Raw genomic sequence first — 23972 nt, forward strand, 5'->3', positions numbered from 1 at the left:
TCAAGTGTGGATGGATAAGATGTGTCTTTAACCATTTCTTGAAAGGTTTTCTTGAAAAATTCTTGAAGGACTTGGATTGAGCTGGGCAGGTCATTCCACCTGGAGGGAACATTTACGGTAAAAGACGGTGAAAGTGATTTTGTGCATCTTTTGGCTGGAACTTTACTGCAGATTTCACTTGCAGAACACGAGCTTCTAGAGCACACATACGTAGTGAATTTAGGTAAAGGGGTGCAGAGCAAATTGGTGAACCGAGGTGTGAAATGCATTCTTTTCAGCTCGTTAAAGACTAATCTTGCAGACGCATTCTGAATTAATTGTAGAGGTTTGATAGAACTAGCTGGAAGACCTGCCAAGAGAGCATTGCAACGGTCAAGTCTGGACAAAACAAGAGCTTGAACAAGGAGTTGTGTGGCATGCTCTGAAAGAAAGGGCCTGGTCTTCCTAATGTTGTATAAAGCAAATCTGCTGGACCAGGCAGTTTTAGCAATGTGGTCTGAGAAATTCAGTTGATTCAGTTTCTGAATGACAAAACCTAGTGATGCCATGTAGACAGAGAAGAAAAGTGATCCAAGAACTGAGCCCTGAGGTACCCCAGTAGCTAGATGTTGTGACTTGGACATCCCACCCTTCCAAATTACCTTGAAGGACCTTTGCCAATAGATACAACATACAACACCGGATACATGCTGTGCTTCACAAAGTAATTATTAGTGGCCAAGCAACAGAATTCTGTAAGAAACTGAAAATACTCCATCTATATATTTTGTCCAATACTATCCACCACAACCTGCTCCGGTGATTTTCAGAACAAGTTGCAGCTAAAGGACTGAATGCACTGAAGCATTTTGTTAATAGTGTTGAAAATCAAAAATATGTCTGGTTAGCATAGCATGCTGACAAACATTTCACCTGATTGGTGTACTATTTTATAATCAAGAGATTGTGTCTGAATCTTTCCTGGGATGAAATTATTCCTCTGTTCTTGACTCCATTATGACGAGTGCATGCTGAGCTAAACACACAATTGTCTTCTCTATTCTTACATATATCTGAGTGAAACGGCTTCTTAAACAAGAAACAAATGTAGGACGGGACTTGATTATGTCCTATGACATTTGGAATTTGAATGGATCACTGTTGTTGGCTAATTGTGATTGTAATCCCATACACCTCTGGGCTATTTCTCAGGTTTTCATAAATGTCCTTGAAAAACAAAAAACAATATGGATTGTGAAAAGCTGCATCTTTCTTCTATATAGACTCATAATGAGCATCATTATTCTTTTTCATGTTGTTCCTGGCCTTCAGTCACTCACCATGTCCTGCAATGTGTTTTTTTATTTGTGCAATTTACTCACTAGTATTGTGTTGATGAAACAACTTCATTTCACTGGACTTGTTTATTTAAGTTCACTTGATTAAGTGCCTTTGTTAAGTAATATGGACAAAAGAGGATTCAGAGAAACAGTGAAAGCTGATTTTCTCTGTTAAATCAAGAGTCACCGAGTCACTTCACTAGCATGTTTATTGGCCTATCTTTGCTCAGTAGGAGCAATAAATGCAGAAGAATTCAATCTAAATGTGAGACAGATGTAAGTTGAGCGTGAATGTGCTGACATGTGTCATAAGACATGAGAAGCAGAAGTTCTGTAAGCACCGCCTTCTCTACAGAATGGGTGTCAATGTTGATCTGACGTCACCTTGATCTCTGAAGACTGCAGCGTTCATTGTTTCACTGAGGATCATATCATCTGGACAGAGATCATGGCCTACCAGTTCAAACTGGCTGAAAAACTGGTCCTACTCAATGAGCGGGGTCAGGGAGTGCTGATCAGGATGAACCACATTAAAAAGGTGAGAGGAAAATTGATTCTTGTAATATTCACAAAACCGTGAAAAAGACTAATATTGGCAGAACTGATTTTTATTTGTTTGAACTCGCAGTGAATGTGTGACTGATTGACAAAAGGCTTAACTGAATTAACTGCTATGTTTGTTGAATTGTTTGTAGAACAAAACAAGGCTCAAATATCCCGCTGCTTTATTAAGTGTTTTTACAGTATGTGTTATAATTCAGATTGGTTTTGAACGTACATTATAATCATTTTATTCAGAGGGCTTTTAAAAGCATAATTTATGTATTGTATTTTGTCATGTTTTCCGGAGAAAGTATGTTCTCAGTTTTGTAGAGAAAGAGGAAGTGCACACAGGAAATGAACAGGACCTATCAGGCCTCTCTGTAAACCACATCTCCCTCACATACACTGCAAACAGGCTGCACTTCCTGTCTGTCTCAGAAGCAGTGTTACACATATTCACAACAGAGCTTCTAAAGGACTAATCCTCTTTCAAGACTAATGCAAATGTTACAGTGCAATAAATCAATATATAGATTCTCTGACCAACCATTCTCTGACAAGTGTTGGACATTCCACCTACTTTTCTTCAGTGTCTTTGCACTGCTTCTACAGTGACTTGTGCTGTAAAAGCTCAATTTTAAGCAGGGCTCTACACAGGGTTAAAAATCATATTTATCTATGCTTGATATCCACAGTAAATTTGGGCACTTCAGAAAGTCTCATGTCAGTGTTGAATGCACTCAATGCCATATCATCCTGAAACTCTATATGCCTTCTGCTAATAATATTTGATTAATTTGGCCTATTGTTTTGATAGATTCCTTGAGACATATGATACCACTTATGGTCAAACTTGCAGACAATTTAAAATTCTTTTAAGTTTCTTTTTTTTAACTCATAATTGAGTTTCTTCCTCATCTATCTGAAGCATCCTTCCTTTAGCTCACTGAGGATTTTTAAGGTGTATTTACTGTGATTCTGCTTTAGAAGTATTTGTATTTTAAAAAATTAAATTGATAAGTGAGGCCAGAAAATCTGTTAAACACCATGAACAGGTCACATGATCATGTCCTGATCAAGGCATCCTTCATCATTCAACATTGAGGGGCAAGATTGTTTTTGGGTGGTTTGGCATTCTGGGTTTTTATGTTATTTTTTCATGTGTGTGTGTATATATATATATATATATATATATATATATATATAATTTTTTTTTTTTTTTTCTCAGGTATGCACGGACCCAAAGCGAAGGCCATCGTACTTTACTGACAAAAGCATGGAATCTACCACAAAATACATCAACAGAAAATTTCCCAACATTGACATCAGGGGTGGCAGTGTGAGTATTCACAAATAAAAAGGGATTCATTGTTGTCTTTCTATTTGGCTCAAATCTTGAATATTTAATTTCCCCTTTTTTCAATATGATTCTGCAGCAACATCTGAGCGGCATACAGAAGCAGAAGTCAGCCATATTGGAGGGCCTGCACAGTTATTACGAGTCCTTCATAGATGTCATGGAGTTCAGGGTAAGCATGGCAACAGATTAAACTCCTTGTCAAGTTAAGTCAAGTTCATTTGCTGGCCATCTTGGTAATATTGCCAGGCTGCAGTAGTCATGCAAGTACAGCTTAATCTACTTAAACTGAGAAACACATTTTCAAAGACTCACTGAAGGATAAAAGACTATATTTTTACAGCTGTTTGCAAAAAACAATGTCAAATGAGCAGTACAAGCTTAATTTGTAAGTTGGTATTTAAAGTGGTGCAAACAGTGGCAATAAATAGACATTAAAGTTAAAGTAGCAATAACCAAAAATGTCTATTAAATGTAAATATGTGTATTAATTTGGGCCCTGACTTGTTTAAAGCTAGTCACAGTTTGCTAATGTTTGACCTGACATTCTTTAAAAAGAGGCAATGTTATATTAGATTAAAAGAAAACAAAATCACCAAGGATATCTCAGATATCCCCATCCGACATCTTTGGATATGCAGATTTTTTCATGAGATATTGGAATATGATAAGTGTGTTGGAATGATACATCAGCGAGGTAAATCTTTCAGTATTACTGGAGCTAAACCTAAAACGGTCCCACTAACCTTTGTCTCAGTCTGATGGTGAGAAAATGCTCAAAAGCTAACAGCTGACTTCAACACTTTAGTTGGGTATTTCTGAGGAACAATATTGATAGATGAAATGTTTGTAAGGCTTATGGCAGTGTGCCGTAATATTAGAGTTCAGAAGTGTTTTGAAGAGCCACCACATTCCAAATTTGAACATTATCTTACTCATTAACTAATGCTTTACTAACTATTTGTAATAAAACTTGGTATGTAATGTGACTGATTTATACTTTCATATATTTTCATTATTCTTGTTATAATATTTTTATTGTTATAAGTATTTTTCATCTTAAATTAGTTTTTAATCAGTATTCATTTATTTACGCATATCTTTTCTCTTTAGGACCATGTTTATGAGTTGCTCAACACAATAGATGCCAGCCAGTGCTACTTTAACATAGTAAGTATGACTCTTAAAGACAAGATAGAAAATCAAAGGAAGCAGATATTCTTATACATGAATCTGTGGTCATAATCCATTTCAGGCTGTAAATTTTGACTTCACCAAGAACTACCTGGACCTTATCGTCACCTACGCCTCAGTCATCTACATGTTGTCTCGCATCGATGACAAGAAGGCAATTGTTGGAATGTATAACTGTGCATATGAGTTCTCAAATGGAAACAGGTAACACACCATGTGACCACATTTTTAGACACAGTCACAGTGCTTTTGGACAGTTGCATGTTCATTATCAAGTGGCTGGCCAGAGATTTTATTAGCTTGTATCTGTTTGTTGAAGCAGCCAAAAGTCCTTGGCTCAAAAACATAATACAAATGCAGAAATATTTATGTGAGGGTAGTAGAATATCAGAAATATATAATAATGCACTATATGATTATGTGTGTGTGTGTTATAACTATGTGCAGTGACCCCTCGTTCCCTCGACTTGGTCAGATGTTTATAGAGTACGACCATCCCTGGAAAAAGCTTTCAGAGGAGTTTGGTCCCCACACCAAGGTCAGCCCCCTTTAGATACACTGCAGTAACTCTGCAGGGATTTCCATATGTTTAAATGTTGCTAACAAAATAATTTTATAGACAATTATATATACAAAATAATGTTCTTACAATGCAAAATGAGTGTTTTCAGTCTGCCCTTTCATCCTTCTATCAGCATCAGTCTTATTATATTCTAGTGCTTAGCACGTACAGCCCAGATTCTGTTTGCTGTGCAGCCATATTAAAGAGAAATGAAAACCTAGTAAATACCGGATAGATTTAACTTAAACACATGCTTAAGTATAGTCATTCTAGTCTTGAAGTGATTCAGTTGCAGGGTTAACATGAATAACTGTGTTGTTGGTCAGTCTGTGACAGAGGCTCTCCTCTCACTGCTCATGGTGTATCTGCGGAGGAATCTTTCTGCTGACCAGTGGCGCAACGCTCAGCTCTTGTCTCTGCTGGCATCCCCCGCTGACATGCTCAGCCCCGCATGCTCTGACACAGTATGTACATCTTCCACTGTGCAGATCATCGGTTATCGCTTCAGCTTGGCTTTTTAAATCATGTATTTTGATTATATTTTTGATGTTATGATCAGTAAGCAGTTGTGCATTTGGCTGTTTGTATAAAGGACTAACACTGAACATTGTTTTCAGATGGCTTGTGAGTATCTGTCCATGGAGGTGATGGAGCGCTGGATCCTCAGTGAGTATCTGTTATGTACAAGGAGACATGCAATACTTGGCTGTATGTCACGTCACTTTCAATGTCACTTTCAGTACAATATTTGTTAAAATATGTCAGCATCACTAGACGAATCATGAAAAACCATGCTGAAGTAATATTTTATGTTCATAAACCAAGATAGCTGCTCTAGCTATGGCTCTGAATCAACAGTGGAGACACTTTGGGTTTAATTTCACTGGACTCAAGAAAAGCATGTGATAATTGTGAGAGGGTCCTGGTGTCGCCTTCTGCCAAAACCACTCACTTTTCTACTTTGCTTACCTATAATTATTATACACTATATTTGATTTAAATAAAGAAAATGGCAAAAATCATAAATGTTAAAAAGCAAAAGTATAGTGCATTGGTTGTCTGTCTGGGGCTGCTAGAGAGCAAGTAACCGCAATTAACAATTAACTTGGGTCTCATTCACTATCCACGTGTGAAATCTGTGTACAAATGTTTACACAAAGAAATCATGATTCATCAGAGATTAAATGTGTTCTCTGTTTTCTTATGATTGTCAGTTGGCTTCCTGTTGTGCCATAGCAGTCTAAATGCCAATGCTAACTCTCAGAACTTATGGAAGACGGCCCTCCGTAACGGCCTGTACATCACAGTCATCAGAGACGAGGTTCTCAACATACACAAGCTCTCGGAGGACTTCTTCGACAGTCTCAAAGGGTAAGGCATGCATACACAGCATGTGTCAGCAGCCGGTCACTCAGTAAAGGAATGCTTCTTTAAGATTTTATCGTATTCACAGAATTATTTATTATAATGTAAACAGTTTATATTCACATTCGTTTATTTCCAGATACAGTAAGCGCATTCCTGACATCAAAGAATGTAAAGAGTATGTCATCACTAACTGGTGAGCATCTTAAGCATTTCAAAAGTCCCAAATGGGCATCAAGCTTTTAATAGACTTCAAACTGCAGACTCAATGTTCACCCATCTCACGGGTTTTCCAGCGGGGCGTTACGGAGAGAGAAGCGCAACTTCCTGAGAAACGCCCTGAAGGAACTTACCAAAGTTTTGGAAGATGAACCTGCATTGCTTGGACCCAAGGTTTCAACCGGTCTTTTACTTTATTATTATTATTAGTAGTAGTGGGTTTTTTAATTAATTATTTAATCAATTATTATTATTATTATTGTTGCTATATTTAAATGCAAATAAATTGGAATAATGTAGTGTGGTAGGACAAACATGAACTCCAATCTCTGTGGCATGAACTGAACCGTATATGTGCTCCCTATAGGCTTTGATTGTGTTCATGGCTCTGTCGTTCTCCCGTGATGAAGTGCTCTGGCTTGTGCGTCATGCTGAGAACATCCCCAAAACCAAAACCCCGGAGGACTATGCAGACTCGTGAGTTTCACTGAGCTACACGAGGAGCATTCACCATTCAACACATCTGTGATATATGAGACCATTATATTAATTCACTATTCACTAATCATCACTTCATTATTATTATGTGTCAGTACTGGATCAGTATTTCAGATTCAGTATTTAACTAAAACACAATCAAATTCTTATTTCATTACTGTCACACAATAGTAAAATCTGTACCATCACATATAAAAGCAGTTCAAGTTGATGAAAGCTGTGTCTTTCTTTTGCCTTTTTAAGTTTTAAAGTAGTCAAAAGTGCCTCTAACTGAAGAATCACACATTGTTATATTATGTTTGCTATGAAGGTTGGTATTACATTGTCTAAAATGAAAAGTGAAGCACTGGTGACTTTGTAAACTTGGAAAGACTATTATGGTAATATTCACTAAATGCACCATCACATGGATCTTATGCTAAATGTGTTTGTTGTACAGCCAGATGGCAGAGCTCCTCTTCCACATGGAAAAGCTGCGCACCCTATTGGCTCAGCACAGATATGTTATACAACGCTACCATCTTCAGTACTTGTCACAGTATGATGCTCTAGCGCTGAATGACATCATTCAGGTACTCCGGCACATGGCACTGCTCTCTAAAGCACAGCATTGCTATATTTATAGCTTTATTTTCTGTCTTCTCATTTCAGGGTATGTACGTCTGTCCGGAGGAAGAATCGATTCTTATGTCGTCATTTGTCTCAACTCTGTCTGGAATGAGTCTCAAGCAGTGTGAGTTCTCTTTCTGATTACTCTAAACCGGCTGTATACTCTGCGCATAGGTACGGAAAAAGGGTTGGATTTGTTTGGGTTTGTAAACTCTGAAATTAGAGTTTGTTCCGTTAGCTTTATGCAAATGGCCTCTGGAGAAAGTATATTTTGTAAATAGTATTGTTGTTTGTTTGTATGTGTGGTTTAAGGTACACTTATTTGAGAAATAGATATGATTGAAGTAAATATTGCTCAACGGTCATCTTTTTATACAGTGGATGCAGGAGAAGAGTTTGACCTGAAACCATTCAGACTGGACTGGTTAAGACTGCAGGTATGGCTTTAGCAAAAAATGAATAAATAAGAAAGGAATACAGGCAAAAATGAAATTCTGTATGAAGACCTTTGGACATACACTTTCATTAATTTGCTGTGTTTGAAGTTGAAATGTCCTGAATACTTTTTAAATGAAAATATGAGGGGAGCTTGTTCATCTAATCAATAAGATCTCACAGAAGAATACAGTAGGAAAATGCTTATCTCACTGCCATTTTTCAGCTTTTTTACAACATCTGTATCGTTACTGCTATATCTTGAACCACGTGTCTTTATTTAATTACAGCACACCAAATGTACCTATGTCACCCACTGGGAAACCACAGGGCTAGTTCTTAACAAAGCTAGAAAAATATATTTTGTATAAACATATCTGCCAAATGAATAAATGCAAGTAGTACACACTCAGTCAGACTAAAGTATCCATAATATCTCTAAAATGCAATTACAATAATCCATCAAAAGTTATGCTAACCATTACAGAGCTGATGACCCAATGTTTTTGCATTCTTCAGACTTACACCAGTATTGGTAAAGCTGCTCTGGCACTCAAGGACTACCCTGAGCTTGCCAAGGTCATGAACATGGCCCAGTTTCACACTCGGATGATGGACAATGTGAATGAACTCCTCTGTGAGACGGCTGATCTCTCTATCCTCTGGTGAGTCACTTCTGACTCGTTGAGTGAAGCTGTGACATTAATACAGATGCACATTGGTGTTTTGTGGTGTAATGATCATCCACACGTAAAAAATAAATATGACAATAAAAATAGAAATTCTGCCTTTTTTTTTTTTTTATTTTGCTTAATTTGCTTTTTTTGTTTAGTTTTGTATAAAGACATGATCCTGGATGCTCTTTAATAATAATAATATAATAATTTACTATAAAATATTGTTAATGTTTTGTTTTTTGAGGGGGTGGGGGGGGGGGGGGGGGTTCTGTCAGTCTCCAAAATTACAAAAAGCACATCTAATTATCATAAGTTTCCATATGACCCACACTCTACATTTCAAGGGTCATCTTTACTAAACAGGGCAAATTAGCATTAGAGCACAATTCCATAAAAGCTCATATGTGAGGGGAAAATTCTGCGTGTGATTTACTGACAATGCACACATTAAAGAACACAGACGCAGCAGACCATTTCCACAATGACCAGTGCAATCTACCAAGAGCAGCACAAATTACCACCTGCTTTAAGACATGATTTTTTGGGCATTAAATATTGATGCAAATACCAGTAATTTGACGAGCGCAAACATTAGTAAATCGCATTGCGTGATTCACTTTAATACTCCTCTGCCATAAATTTTGTGTCTGAAAGGGAAACTCCTACATATTCAATAAGGTCAGGCACAAAAACAACGGTGCCCATGTCTTTTCAGCACTAATTCTTCAATGCACGTCTTTAGTAAATCCTGACAATACTATTTTAACGTCAAAAAGATGGTTTGCGCTGGCACAAGCTTTTAGTAAATATGGCCCCTAATCTTCTAAAATCATGTGATAGGCTTGTGTGACATCTGTTTTGTTATTCACGGATAATCTTCCCCTCTGTAGATGCTTTGAAATACAAAAGTTGCATATTAACTAATAACACATTGACACCATTTCACATCAATGACCCCAAACTGTGTTGGTTCTTGCATGTTTTCATTGATGTTAATGACATTTCAGAGCTATAGGTTTCAAATGCTAATCAGAGGAGAAGATCATATTGAGACCATGAATTTGGAGTGTGCTCCACAGAAGAAAGCTTTTCTTTAGTCACTCCTTTAAACACAAAAACATACAGTACACTGTTCAAAATTCACATGGTTAAAGTTACCACCAAATCAAGCAAGTGATATCTTTATTGTTATTCCCAACTGTTGAAGTTTGCATCATCTGTAAGTCATGCATACAGCTTAGAGATACAGAACATTGTTTTGAGTTGACATGACTGTGATGTTTCAGTTTCCACGCACGTGTGTTTGAGAAGCTGTTCTCTCAGAGCAGTGAGGATGTGTCCATGCAGCGCTACCTCACTGCTTTCCCGGTCATCTGTTCACACTTCAGTCAGTGTCTCCATCCTCTCTGTCCAGAAGAGGTCAGTACTGGCTTGCCAATGTATTAGACTTCTCTAATACTTATATAAGTAAGCTTGACCAGCTTGATTGTGCAAGACATTCAAGACAATCAGCTTCTTATTGTGACCACAATGTATAGAATATAGACTGTCCAGGTATCCATCAAGGATCTTTTATTATGGACTTTGTATTAAAAACATTAAAATTTGCTGTCTTGTATCTCACAGCCTATCTGTTCCAGTATCATCTAGATAATATATGCCACATTTAGTCCTAATAGCCAAAAGTGTGGGGTTTTAATGAACAGATCATATTCAAAGGAAAATCTGCAACACTATTTGCACTACTACTAAATGCTGTTCTGTCATATGTTTCTTGTTAAATGCATGTGTGTGCATGGACTAGGCTGAAGATATAGAGAATCAAAGCTTGAAGCTGTGTGTGATCTTTCTGGAGGAGATTTCCCGTCAGACGTGTACGGTTGTGCTGGAGATATGTGCTGAACAGTGTAACCTACACGAGAAGGTACATTGCAAGGTTGCTTAAAACATAGTCATGACTTAAAGACACGGGGATCAACCAACATACAACTTAATTAAAATTATAATTAAAGGGGTATGGATTTGGACTTTTATAAGATATAATATCAGATATCGATAACTTTGTATGAATATTATAGAGTGGATAAGCATTCTACAGAAGAGCAGAAAGTAAAACCATTGTAGGATACTATATCATCTACACTCTCAGTCATAAGCATGCAGTGTTTTTCAGCTGTGTTGTGCTGTGTTTCAGTTATTGCCCAAACACAGTGCTGAGACCATCAGTGCAGCACGCAATAAAAAACTGAAGAAGTCGCTACCAAAGAAAGGAGACGTGCCTAAAGAGAAACCAGGGACGGAAAGCCTCAGGAAGGACAGAGTCATCGTCACAAAGTATGTATCATCTTGTAGTATCATTATAATTACAATAAGCTATAGATATGAACACTCACCGGCTCTCTTCTCTTGTAGTCTGGATAAGATGCACCAGGCACTGACAGAACTGTGCGCTTCCTACAGTATCTGTGCTGATTTCACCGTGTTCAAACACATCATAGTACCTGCTGAATTCCTGCTCTCACAGCTGGAGATCAGACTCAACAAGTATTGCTCATTTTTAAGTATTTACTATGAAACTGCACTGTTGACAAGATGAGTTTGTTGAAAATCCTCTCAGATACACACTGTGTCTTAAAGGAATACCTCAAGTTCCCCATTTGTTGAGGTTATAATGAAGCACGTACAATGGAAGTAAAAGCAGAATCATGAAGTGTATCTTTTTAGGTGTTATATTATCATGCAAAGTTATAAAATTGAACACAACTTTACACAGAAAAGGTTTTCACACTAAAAATCATGTTAACACGGATATTGTTCAGGCCTTGTGGTTATTCTTATGAAGCTGTGTATTTTAACTTTTACAGATTGACCCCATTCCCTTCCATTGTGCTGTGCCTCGCTCTAATCTAGACTTTAGCTTCGAAAACCATTTCTGTCGTAATCAACATTATGCGTCACAATCAACTGTCAATTGAGCTAAACTTGTTATGAACCCAGAATATTCAATGAAGGTTTGTTTGAGAGAAAGTCAGCCTTACTGCGACCTAACGAATAGAGGTTTACAGGGTTATTGTGCAGATGGCCAATTATAGCCATAGCACTCACGAAATCGCCCGACCCACTGACCTGATGGCTGGGATTCAAGCATATGTTACAAGTCTGCAGAGCCTCAGCTGCTACGTCAACATTGATGTCACACGACTGGTGAAGAGTGTCTTGTTGCAGCAGACGCAACCGCTGGACTCATATGGAGCACAGACCATCACAACACTCTATACAAATTGGTAAGTCCTCATGAAAATGTATTAGCTTACAGGGCCATTCCTTCTAAGCTGAGACTTTCCCTCATTAGTGACCATCTTTCATGAAATCAAATCAAACTGCTTCCACTCTGACCAAAGTGTGCATGTGCATGCATGAAAGTTTGTCATTTGAGGTAGTTCTTATCATGCAGAGGTATGTCGAAGAGTTCGTTTTTCTTATTAGTTTGTTTTTAGTTAGTTATTTGATGCAGACTTGGACTCCAAATGATGTCATCGGCGCAAGATGACAGCCCCTATACCTGGGACATTTTGGGTTCACTTTTCTATAGAGGAAGGAAGCGGAGGGTCATCCATCTTTTTTACAGCCTATGGTTCACATAAGATTGAAAAACAGACACAAATACACCTTCATTTTGAATGGCTGCTTCACATCACAGCTGAATGTTCTCAAAGTTACCTCTCAAATAGTAGCATTTTGCTTCAATTGTTTCTTGATGTATGTCCCCTTCATCCAGTGCTGTTTGTTCTCTCCACTCTTAAGTATCTTATTACTGTTTGTTTTACTGACTGAGAAACCGCTTCAGATGAATCAGAGAGAGAGAGTGAGCTGAACAAATATGAATCAATTCAGACTGGTTTGCCAAGCTGTTTGGCTAATTCACTTAAAAGAAAGAACTGACTGATAATAATGATTAATTCACACATGATTTGTATTGCTGGTTCATTCGACAGAAATAGGGACATACATAATAACAGATGAACTATTCGCAGGCTAAATGTTTTTTAGGTCAGTCAGAATGCTGACGGTGCATACAGCTGCTGGTGCTGTCTGCATATTCTCTGTCAGACTGGTTCATATCAATAACGCATTCAAAATGAGTCCTGGATTACTGAAACTGATATATTCAGGAACTGCCTTTATGAGTGTGTCACTGAATCATAGAACACTTATAGTTGGGCTGTTATTCTAAATATCAGATTTGTGGTCTCTAATTTAAATATGACCCTGGACCACTAAACCAGTCATAAGGGTACATTTTTCGAAATTGATATTTATACATCATCTGAAAACTGAATAAATAAGCTTTTAATTGATGTATGGTTTATTAGGATAGGACAACATTTGGCTGAAATACAACTATTTGAAAATCTGGAATCTGAGGGTGCAAAAAAAGAAAGAAAAAATATTGAGAAAATCTCCTTTAAAATTGTCCAAATGAAGTTCTTAGTAATGCATATTACTAATCAAAAATTAAGTTTTGATATATTTACAGTAGGAAATGTACAAAATATTTTCATGGAACATGATCTTAATATCCTAATGATTTTTGGCATAAAAGAGAAATGTATAATTTTGATCCATACAATGTATTGTTGGCTATTGCTACAGATATACCTGTGCTACTCATGACTGGTTTTGTGCTCCAGACTCACGTGTGTGGTTAATGTGTTTAAATGTGTTCCTGGTTTAAATAGTTTCTGTTGTTAGGTTTCTGGAGGGTCTCTTGCGTCAGGCCAGCAGTGCTCTCATAGTCCACTGTCCTACCACACAGTGTTTTGTAAACCAGAATACTGAGAATGAGCAGAGCTTTCATGCCGAGGAATACTCTGACATTTGTGGTAAGCTGAAAATTAAGATAATATTTCAGCTACATAGCTAAATATTGAATCTAAATATTTTATTTCACATTTTTAATGACCTACTGTATCTGTATTTAACTTAATTTTCATACATGTATTCTAAAGCATTTTTTTCATATATTACATGCTTTTCTTATAATAATAATACTACAAAGTAATGTAATATGTGTGAAAAGATATTTAAATAAACATTTAAATTGCCATGTATCCATTTAAATTAAATGGATACATGGCAAAAGCCTTATTGTGATTTAATGGTGACATTTCTGTGCAGGTTTGCGATCGTTGGCTGAACTGATTGGCCCGTATGGACTCAAGTTTTTAAATGAGAACCTCATGTGGCACATCATATCCCAAGTTGGAGAACTGAAGGTATGACGTCTTTCAAAATGAAGACATCATTTATCTTTTAACAATTTACAAACATGGCTAAATAAATTTGCTAATTAAAGTGTATAAATGATTGAATTAAAGCACGTTGTCATTGTCAGAAACTCGTAAGTGACAACATGGATGTCCTGGTGCAAATGAGAGCTAACTATGAGAATCCTGAAGCAATGAGTGAGCTTCAAAAGAAACTGACAGGTACAATTACGGAGCCTACATTTTCAAACTTCTTTTATGATCTGTCAAGACTTAGAAACGTATATCCTCCATAATTGTCTGCAGTTTTTAACATTCTTCCTTTCAAATATAATCACAACTATTTTATTATTAAATGTAAATAAATCACAAAACAAATAGGTTACACTTTATTTTTAAGGTGTCCTTGTTACAGTGTAAATTACACATTTAAGCACTGAGTAATATTAGCTTCATGCACTTACTATATGGTTAAGGTTAGGATTATTGTTTGGCTTAGGCTTGCTTGAATGTAATTATGCATATTTTATTGTTATTATAAAAGTAAATACATGCAACGTGTAACAAGGACAAATTAAAATAAAGTGTTACCAACAAATAAATGTGTTGCCTCTTGCTTGGGTGATAAACGACTACTGAAGTAAGAATCAATAACATTCTAGAGAATTAGCACTGCATGGCAGAAGTTTTGTTCCCAGTATGTGGTGTGGCGGGGTGGAAGGAACACGTGACAAGCAAAGCTTAGGTGAAGGCCCCGGAGGGTGGACTTTATTAACAAGTGCGAAAATACGTGGGCAGTGATGGCGGTCTTCCTCGTGGCGGTGCTCTTGAACGTGTCCAGGTGTGGGTGAGTCCGTGCGGTGCTCGTGGCGGTGCAGATCGGTCACACACTGCTGTCTGGAGGGAGATAGAGAACAGAGGATTAGGTCGCTGTCTCATGGAGAGGCTTCTCAACCTTCCTCTGTGATCACGCTGTGCCCGGCTGACGAGGCGCAGGTGTGGCCGATCAGCCCGTGATGAGCTGTGAACAGGTGCTCCACGTGTGTTTCCAGGGCAACGCTGATGTGCACTCGGGACGCTCGTCACAGTGGATACTCCTGTGGACAAAGCAAGCTCTTTACAGATATGGTTTTCTAAGTCTGGTGTTGAAGAATTTGCACAAAAGCCGTCTGCGGACAGTTGAATAAACTTAGCCGACCAATTAGCAGTTACCAAGGGATAATGAGTTGTATTTTTTGGAGGAAAAAAATCAGATGACAAATTTGTATAGCTGGTGATGAATGAATTTGGGATGAATCGAAACCAACATTGAAATCAGCAAACAACCTCACTGATGCTCCATTAAGCTCACCCCTTGCTGCTATAATATCCTCCATTGATGGCTGAAACATGAGACTTGAATCAAGCTTTGAATATCCTCTCTTGGCTAATTAAAGTTGTGATGGAAGGAAAGTAGCGACATTTAATTGTTTTTCTCCTGTATTATGACGTACATTCAGAGTGAAACGGATTATTGAAAAATAAAATGTAGGGCAGGACTTGGTTCTGTCAATCGGTGGGTGAATGAATTGAGGCAGATCTGGATGTGAGCTTGCATTCATTTGTAATAAAGGGGCAGGTTTTTAGTTAGCTTAGTAATTGGACATGGAGAAAAGTCACAGTTTCACAAGATCCAGTTAAAATTTGATTAAAAAGCATCTGGTAAACTTGTAAATGCTAAAACAGCTGTTCAGACTCTTGGGTGATGGACAGGATTAGATGAATAAACTTCTGTATTCTTTCATAAAATTAAATTAGTATTTATTATGGGTGCTGTTTAGTATGCAAGTTGATTATGGACAAGCCACCACACGTTTACTCTAGAAGCACTTTGTTAGTGCCAGTGAAAATAAACTATCAGCCTAACTGTTAGAAGCATTATGTATTATTTATCAGTAGTGGTAAGGACAGAAAAGAACAATGGAACGCTGCCTGATCTAGACTGTTTGGTAAGAGCAGCTTCAGTTTCTTGAGCACACAAAACTGAATCAGGAGGGGAACTATCTGTCCAAGACCCGTTGCTACTATCTGACGCTTGAACAGGCAGAGCACTTGGTCAAATATGGATGAAAAAAAAAAAAAAAAAGTTTTGCTAATTGCTTAAACCACTCCCGGTGTCATGGTGCACACAGCAGGGAGGAACAAGGAGACGAGGATGTAACTTCAAAATAACAGTCTTTACTGAAGACAACAAGGCAGGGCAAGACGCGTCAAGGCTGACACAGACAGGAACACCGGGGAGTAATGATAACTATAAATACACAGAAATCATAGATAAGGAGACAAACACAGCTGGACAAGAATTAACTAATGATCACATTAAACAAGGACAGGAAACAAGCCAAATATGGACACAAGAGGCGGGAACACTTGACACACATGACAGAGGACTGACATAACCCCCCCCCCCTCCCGAAAGGCTCGACCCGAGCCTTAACAGTTCCACCGAGGAGGGGGGGGGGGGGGGGTGGGCGCTCTGGAGGCCCCTCAGGACAGACACGGACAGGAACACAGGACGGGGACCTCCAGAGTGGAACAGACAGACGGACCATGGCGGAGCTAGGAGCTCAGTGTCGGCTACCATAGCATCTCTATGTGCAATTCGTAACCTCACCGCTAGACGCCACTAAAATGTACATACTGCACCTTAAAACTTCCTTAAAAACACAATGCAATAACCAGACATGTCAAAACTGTGCCAGAAATACAAATATAAGAGAATTGCTTTTACCAATATCCTACAAAATTAAAATGAACGAAATACAATTTATAGTAGTTCAATATAAAATATTAAAATATTATTGAATAAACACAATAAAATAACTATAATTATAATAATTCAATCATTCTTTCATTAAAATGTATTCATGCTTTATAAGCTGGGGGATGTTTTACTCATTCATAATTCTCTTCTTCTCGTATTCCTCTGTGGCCTTGTACTGTAATTAAAAGATGGTGTGTCCTATATTTTTTCATCAGGCAGTGAGAATGTTTTGAAGAGAATGACAATTGTTGGTGTAATTCTGTCATTTCGCTCCATGATCCAAGATGCTCTTGAGGAGGTGAATGTCTCTATTTATGTATCATAATTAGTTTTGAATTGGAACACATTGGATCAAGTGTTTTCTACATTCATATATTTTACAAATATATGCAATGTAATACTTGTAATGTCAAAAAATATATATATTTATATAATACACACATATATATATATATATATATATATATATATATTTACACATGTTCAAGCTTTAAATAAGTACACTAATCATCTCTGCATTTGTCATGGTATGTGTAGCATCTTAAAGTATATAAATCATAGTAAATGCGTAACAGTTTTTACATGTTATAATGTACTGCCTGGTTTATGAGTGAGCACAGGACGTAAGTCTACTGGTCGTTTCCTTCTGTAGATCATGGACAGACACTGCCCGTTTCTAATGAGACCCATCAAATGTCTAAAGGACTTCATCTACCCTGACGGTGACATCAAGGTAAATCACTGAGTCACTGCTACTTGAATAACATTTCTTCATTTAGTTTGTGTCTGTCTGTTGGGAAGAGAGAAAAAGCAAAGAGCAAAACTTTAAACTTTGCCACATCAACATTGTTATTCAACTAAACAGAATCAACACTGAACTAAATTGAGCTGAATAAAGACACTATTGTCTTCCATAGAGCAGTTTTACAGCAGAAATTAAAGTTTCAAGGTTAAGTTTCATAAGCGATTAATTTTACAACATTTATATTGGTGTTTCCTGTTTATCTTGAAACTATTAGAAGTGTATAAAGCGCTTCATAAATAAATGTGATTTGACTCGACAAAACTGTGTGACAAATTAAGTGCTTTTATTTAACATTTACATGCTGTTTTTTTCGTCATCCCAAGAAATACCTCATCTCAAGAATTTTCTCTTTTTTTTTCTTTTTCCGTGTAGGTGACACTCGGTGTGTATGAAATGGCTTCTGCAGCTGGTTTGCCATGTGAGATCGACCCTGCGCTGGTTTCAGCCATAGCAAACATGCAGACAGGTGAAGTCCCGATACAGAAGTTTGCCTATCTGGAACGACGTCTCTAGTTAATCAAATTTTTCCAATATATTATTCATTATTATCCTTGCCAGACAACTCATCCAATGAGGAGGAGTTCAAAATCAGCTGCCTGCTGCTGGTGTTTATAGCCGTGTCTTTACCCACCCTGTGCCTGGATCCAAACTCATTCTACAGCCGACAACATGGAGGTAACACTGGGCAGAAGAGCAGGAGTTGCACAATTGGCTATGCAAATGCAGTCTTACAAAAAGTTGACAAAAACAAACAGTGCAAGGAGCAGATTATCACTGAATGTAGATAAACTCCAGAACATCTTCACTTGCTTTGCTGGAGCAAAAACTTTATGGCCCGGTTTCATAGACAGGGCTTAGCCTAAAACAGGATTAGGCCATAGTTCAATTAGCACATTTAAGTAATTGTTTATAAACATGCTTAGAAAAAAAGTATTGTCTGTGAAACTGGGGGTTAGACTGATGTACACTGAACAAAATTTAAACGCAACACTTTTATTTTTGCGCCCATTTTTCATGAGCTGAACTCAAAGATCTAAGACTTTTTCTATGTATACAAAAGGCCTATTTCTCTCAAATATTGTTCACAAATATGTCTAAATCTGTGTTAGTGACCACTTCTCCGTTGCCGAGATAATCCATCCACCTCACAGGTGTGGCATATCAAGATGCTGATTAGACGGTGTGCTTTAGGCTGGCCACAATAAAAGGCCACTCTAAAATGTGCAGTTCTACAGTATTGGGGGGTCTGGGGAGGTCCGAAAACCAGTCAGTATCTGGTGTGACCACCATTTGCCTCACGCAGTGCAACACATCTCCTTCGCATAGAGTTGATAAGGTTGTTGATTGTGGAATGTTGGTCCACTCCTCTTCAATGGCTGTGCGAAGTTGCTGGATATTGGCAGGAACTGGAACACGTTGTTGTATACGCCGATCCAGAGCATCCCAAACATGCTCAATGGGTGACATGTCCGGTGAGTATGCTGGCCATGCAAGAACTGGGATGTTTTCAGCTTCCAGGAATTGTGTACAGATCTTCACAACATGGGGCCGTGCATTATCATGCTGCAACATGAGGTGATGGTCAGGATCTAGTCATGGTATCTCTGTGCATTCAAAATGCCATCAATAAAATGCACCTGTGTTCGTTGTCCATAACATACACCTACCCGTACCATAACCCCACCGCCACCATGGGCCACTCGATCCACAACGTTGACATCAACAAACCGCTCACCCACGACGCCATACACGCTGTCTGCCATCTGCCCTGTACAGTGAAAACCGGGATTCATCCGTGAAGAGAACTCCTCTCCAAAGTGCCAGAAGCCATCAAATGTGAGCATTTGCCCACTTAAGTCGGTTACGACGACGAACTGCAGTCAGGTCGAGACCCCGATGAGGATGACGAGCGTGCAGATGAGCTTCCCTGAGACGGTTTCTGACAGTTTGTGCAGAAATTCTTTGGTTATGCAAACCGATTGTTGCAGCAGCTGTCCGGGTGGCTGGTCTCAGACGATCTTGGAGGTGAAGATGCTGGATGTGGAGGTCCTGGGCTGGTGTGGTTACACGTGGTCTGCGGTTGTGAGGCCGGTTGGATGTACTGCCAAACTGTCTGAAACGCCTTAGGAGATGGCTTATGGTATAGAAATGAACATTCAATTCACCGGCAACAGCTCTGGTGGACATTCCTGCAGTCAGCATGCCAATTGCACGCTCCCTCAAAACTTGCGACATCTGTGGCATTGTGCTGTGTGATAAAACTGCACATTTTAGAGTGGCCTAAGGCACGCCTGTGTACATAGAAAGTCTTAGATCTTTGAGTTCAGCTCATGAAAAATGGGGGCAAAAACAAAAGTGTTGCATTTTATCATTTTGCTCAGTATATATTGACTTTTATAAGAGGAAACAGACTTAACCTGGCTTAACATGAGCTCCAATTTTCTGTGTATTACTAAAATATCAGTGCTGTGTTCACCCTAACCAGCCTCATCATAGCTTTCTGACAGACCATATACACAAGCCCAATATTTACTGTAAATGAAAAACTTTTAAGATGCATTGTGCTGAACTATTTCTGAAACTCAAAAGAACTTGACTTGCTTTTCAACAGGTCACCAAAACAACATTCATTGCTTGGCGACTGCAGTTAACCATCTTGCTGCAGCTATGTTCACTGTCCAGAGAAAAAATATCCAGACTCAACTTCAAGATTTCCTGAAGGTGAATGATATGCCATTGCAGCAAGAATTCAGTAGTTTTCATTCCATACACTGACATTAAAAAATCCAAAGCAAACCTTTACTGAAAACCTTGGTAACGCTTCACAATAAGGTTCCATTTGTTAATGTTAGTTAACTATATTTGTTAACATGAACTAACAATGAAAAATTGTTTTAAAGCATGTTTTAATCTCAGTTAATGTTAATTTAATAATTTATCAATACATTATTAAAAATAAATGTTGTTAATATTAATATCATCAATATTAGGACCTGGGCTAACATGAACCAAGAGTAAATACATTCATTAATGTTAAAAAAGATTAGTATATACTGTAACAAATATATTGCTAATTGTTAGTTAGTGTGAGTCAATGCACTAATCAGACCTTATTGTAAAGTCTTACCAAAATCTTTTATCTAATATATCTGATTATGCTCATCTTGTAGGTGGCATCATCTATCTTGCTGCAGTTAGGTCAGAATGTGGAGCGAGCGGAAATAAAGAACAGAGATTCAGTTTATCTCCTTCTACACATGGTAATACACCTTTTGGAGAGTAATAGAATTATTAGAATTTTAAAAAGTTTTTTATACAAATCTTACTTTTGTATTCTTTGGGTTGTAGATAGTGGAGCAGTCACCGTTCTTGAGTCAAGACATGCTGGAAATGTGTTTTCCATATGTACTCCTAAGAAACGCTTACAGAGAGGTGCACAAGACCTTCATCCACACTATGGGCTAAACTTATGAAGATGTGAAATCATGACTTTGTTTTTGTATATATATCATAGTTAAAAAACTAACAATTATATTCAACTGGTTTCATTTTTATTGTGGACACATGTCTTTAAATAGTTTTCCAGTGGACTCTGCTGAAACTGGGGGAAAATAACAATATATAGAAAGGTGTTAGGAGAATACAGCTGTATATATTAATCATTTAACATTTAACCTCGTTTTCATGACAATTAATAAATGAAAGCTGTTTTTCCAAGTAGATCATTCTCACAAGCTGACGCATTATACAAATTAAATGGTAACCATAATTTATACATTTTGTTTTATCTTCTTTATTGCCTCAATATAAACAGAAACCCCTCTATAATGCTAAAATAATTTCTAGACAATGACTTTACAATGAATGTGACTGTGCTGTACACTGCACATCTATATTTGTTTAAATACATTTCAATTAAAGCTTTTTATAGAAATGATAAAAAATGTGATTTCAAATCAAAATGTAAATGTCATTAAATAAAATTAAAAAAATCATATGCTGTTGTCTGTTTTGTTATGTTCACGTATACTAGTGTGGTGGTTTATATGAACAGATTTTAAAGGATATTTGTTAATGAATAAAAGAGGGAGCTGCTTTTTGACACCATACTGATGCTCGCGGGTCAGCTCCGCCCGAGTCATTTCTACACTGCTAACACCCCTGCTGCCGATTGGTTCCATGGTGTAACGGTTAGCACACTGAATCCAGCGATCTGAGTTCAAATATTGATGGAACCTGCTAGCTTTTCACTGGCAGTGCTCGGCAAAGAGGAGCCTACGTCAAAACTTTCTCTGTGGCAGTGTGTCTTGAAAGGGAAGTGCTACAGTTGCCTCCTTTAACCGTGCCCCTGTGATGAATCTGACATGGTGAGTTTTCTCAAAGAATCTAGAACACACATTAAACTTAACAGGAACAAAATTGAGCACACCAGTGTCACCGTTACCTTCTGTTATGAAGCATTACAGACCTAAGACAGTTTGTCTTCTGCGAAAACAGCATGATGTGTGTGGCAGTGCCGCAATGTAGCCTTCTGCCATTTAATTCAGCTCATGTATTTTGTTCTTGATATTTTAATCATCATTATACTGCGAAGGCAGGCCATGCTAGTGCAGGTATGGCAAAATAGAGTTTCTCAGAAATCCCACCCGTGGCATGAGCTACAGAGGCAGGATGTCTGAGCGACTGAAGCATCGAGCACAGTGAAATATGTGGCCAGGCGGCCTCCATTGCTAAGTGCCCAGTGGCTCGTTGGTCTAGGGGTACGATTCTTGCTTAGAGTGCGAGAGGTCCGGGCTTCAAATCCCAGATGAACCTGCTTCTGAACCTCTTTTTTGAGCAGTATCTGTAAATCGTGCGCAGTGAAATAAATGGCCATAGGGACTCCAGGTTAGTGTATCTTGTGGCTTGTTGGTCTAGGGGTGTGATTTTTGCTTAGGGTGTGAGATGTCCTGGGTTCAAATCCCAGATGAGCCTCTTTTCTTGAGCAGTATGCGTTCCCTGCTGCCTTCTCTAGGCCAAACGCACACCGCCGTCAAGTAAGGCTATCGCTGTGTTTGTGTTTTCAAGCCTGCATCTCGCCGATCTTCTTACTTCCTCGTCTGCAATTTAAACTTGCTCGACCACTTAGCTCAGTGGGTTAGAGCGCTTGCACTGAAAAGAGGTGTCGTTTTTGAGATGGCTCAGATGGGCTGCGCTGCAGGGTAATTATCTGCGGTTGACTCGAGCCTCGTGTCCTTTGCCTTGACATTTTTCTCAACATTGGTTTGGGAAGGCAGCCCAAGCCAGTGGAGATACGGCAGAAAGGAGTTTCTCAGAAATCTTCACGGCCCTGTGAGCCTTCTTTCTGCATTTGCTAGCTGTGGGCGCCTCCGATGGCTCGTTGGTCTATGGGTATGATTCTCGCTTAGGGTCCGAGAGGCCCTGGGTTCAAATCCCGGACAAGCCTGCCTCTGTCTTTGGAGCCTCTTTTCTTGAGTAGTATCCGTCCCTGCTGCCTTCGTACTTATCTGACCTCCGTCAATTTGTGGCAGTAAATAAAGAGGTATCATACCAAACACAAGTGCAGTATGGAGTACCTCAAGTCTCAGTACTTGGCCCCTTACTTTTCACGCTTTACATGTTACCCTTTGGAGATATCATTAGGAAACATGGTGTTAGCTTTCACCAAATTTCACCAAACTTACCAATTTGAAAAACTAACGGAATGTGTAGTTGATATCACAAACTGGATGACTAGCAATTTCTTACTGCTAAATTCTGAAAAAACAGGTGTTAATTATTGGGAGCAAAAATTTTTGCATGTAATAACCTAGATCACTGTCTAATACTTGATGGCTGCTCTGTAAATTCTTTGTCATCAGTTAGGAACCTAGGCGTACTTTCTGATAGCAATCTTTCCTTCGAAAAACATGTCTAACATTTGTAAAACTGCATTTTCCATCTTAGAAATATATGTAAATTACCACCTATGCTCTCAATGTCAAATCAGAAACATTAATTCATGCATTCATGACCTTGAGGCTAGATTATTGTAATGCTTTATTGGGTGGTTGCTCTGCACGTTTAATAAACAAACTCCAGCTGGTTCAAAATGCAGCAGCTACAGTTCTTACTAGAACCAGGAAGTATGACCACATTAGCCCGGTTCTGTCAACACTGCACTGGCTCCCTATTAAACATCGGATACATTTTAATGATCTTGCTAATTACATATAAAGCCCTGAATGGTTTGGCACCTCAGTATTTGAGTGAGCTCTTATCGCATTATAGTCCTTCACGTCCGCTGTGATCTCAAAACTCTGGCCATTTGATAATACCT

The 23972-nt window shown here is 38.3% G+C and overlaps 1 protein-coding gene across 1 annotated transcript; it reads left to right on the forward strand.

The window, feature by feature from the left end:
- The first annotated feature begins 1670 nt into the window (after positions 1-1670).
- LOC306855438 (nck-associated protein 1-like) lies at positions 1671-21649 on the forward strand. The gene is made up of 31 exons (XM_079394169.1): positions 1671-1857; positions 3091-3201; positions 3299-3391; positions 4333-4389; positions 4475-4617; positions 4861-4951; positions 5302-5439; positions 5593-5641; positions 6190-6346; positions 6480-6536; positions 6637-6733; positions 6927-7036; positions 7497-7629; positions 7709-7790; positions 8045-8103; positions 8621-8766; positions 10065-10197; positions 10583-10702; positions 10973-11112; positions 11191-11322; positions 11844-12062; positions 13531-13661; positions 13957-14054; positions 14174-14267; positions 17064-17146; positions 17501-17581; positions 18026-18119; positions 18212-18328; positions 20265-20374; positions 20824-20913; positions 21002-21649. The coding sequence occupies exons 1-31, from the start codon at positions 1768-1770 to the stop codon at positions 21116-21118; spliced, it is 3372 nt and encodes a 1123-aa protein (XP_079250295.1). The 5' UTR covers positions 1671-1767; the 3' UTR covers positions 21119-21649.
- The last annotated feature ends 2323 nt before the right edge of the window (positions 21650-23972 follow it).

This window comes from Barbus barbus, assembly GCF_936440315.1.
Source record: "Barbus barbus genome assembly, chromosome: 35".
NCBI classification, from domain to species: domain Eukaryota; kingdom Metazoa; phylum Chordata; class Actinopteri; order Cypriniformes; family Cyprinidae; genus Barbus; species Barbus barbus.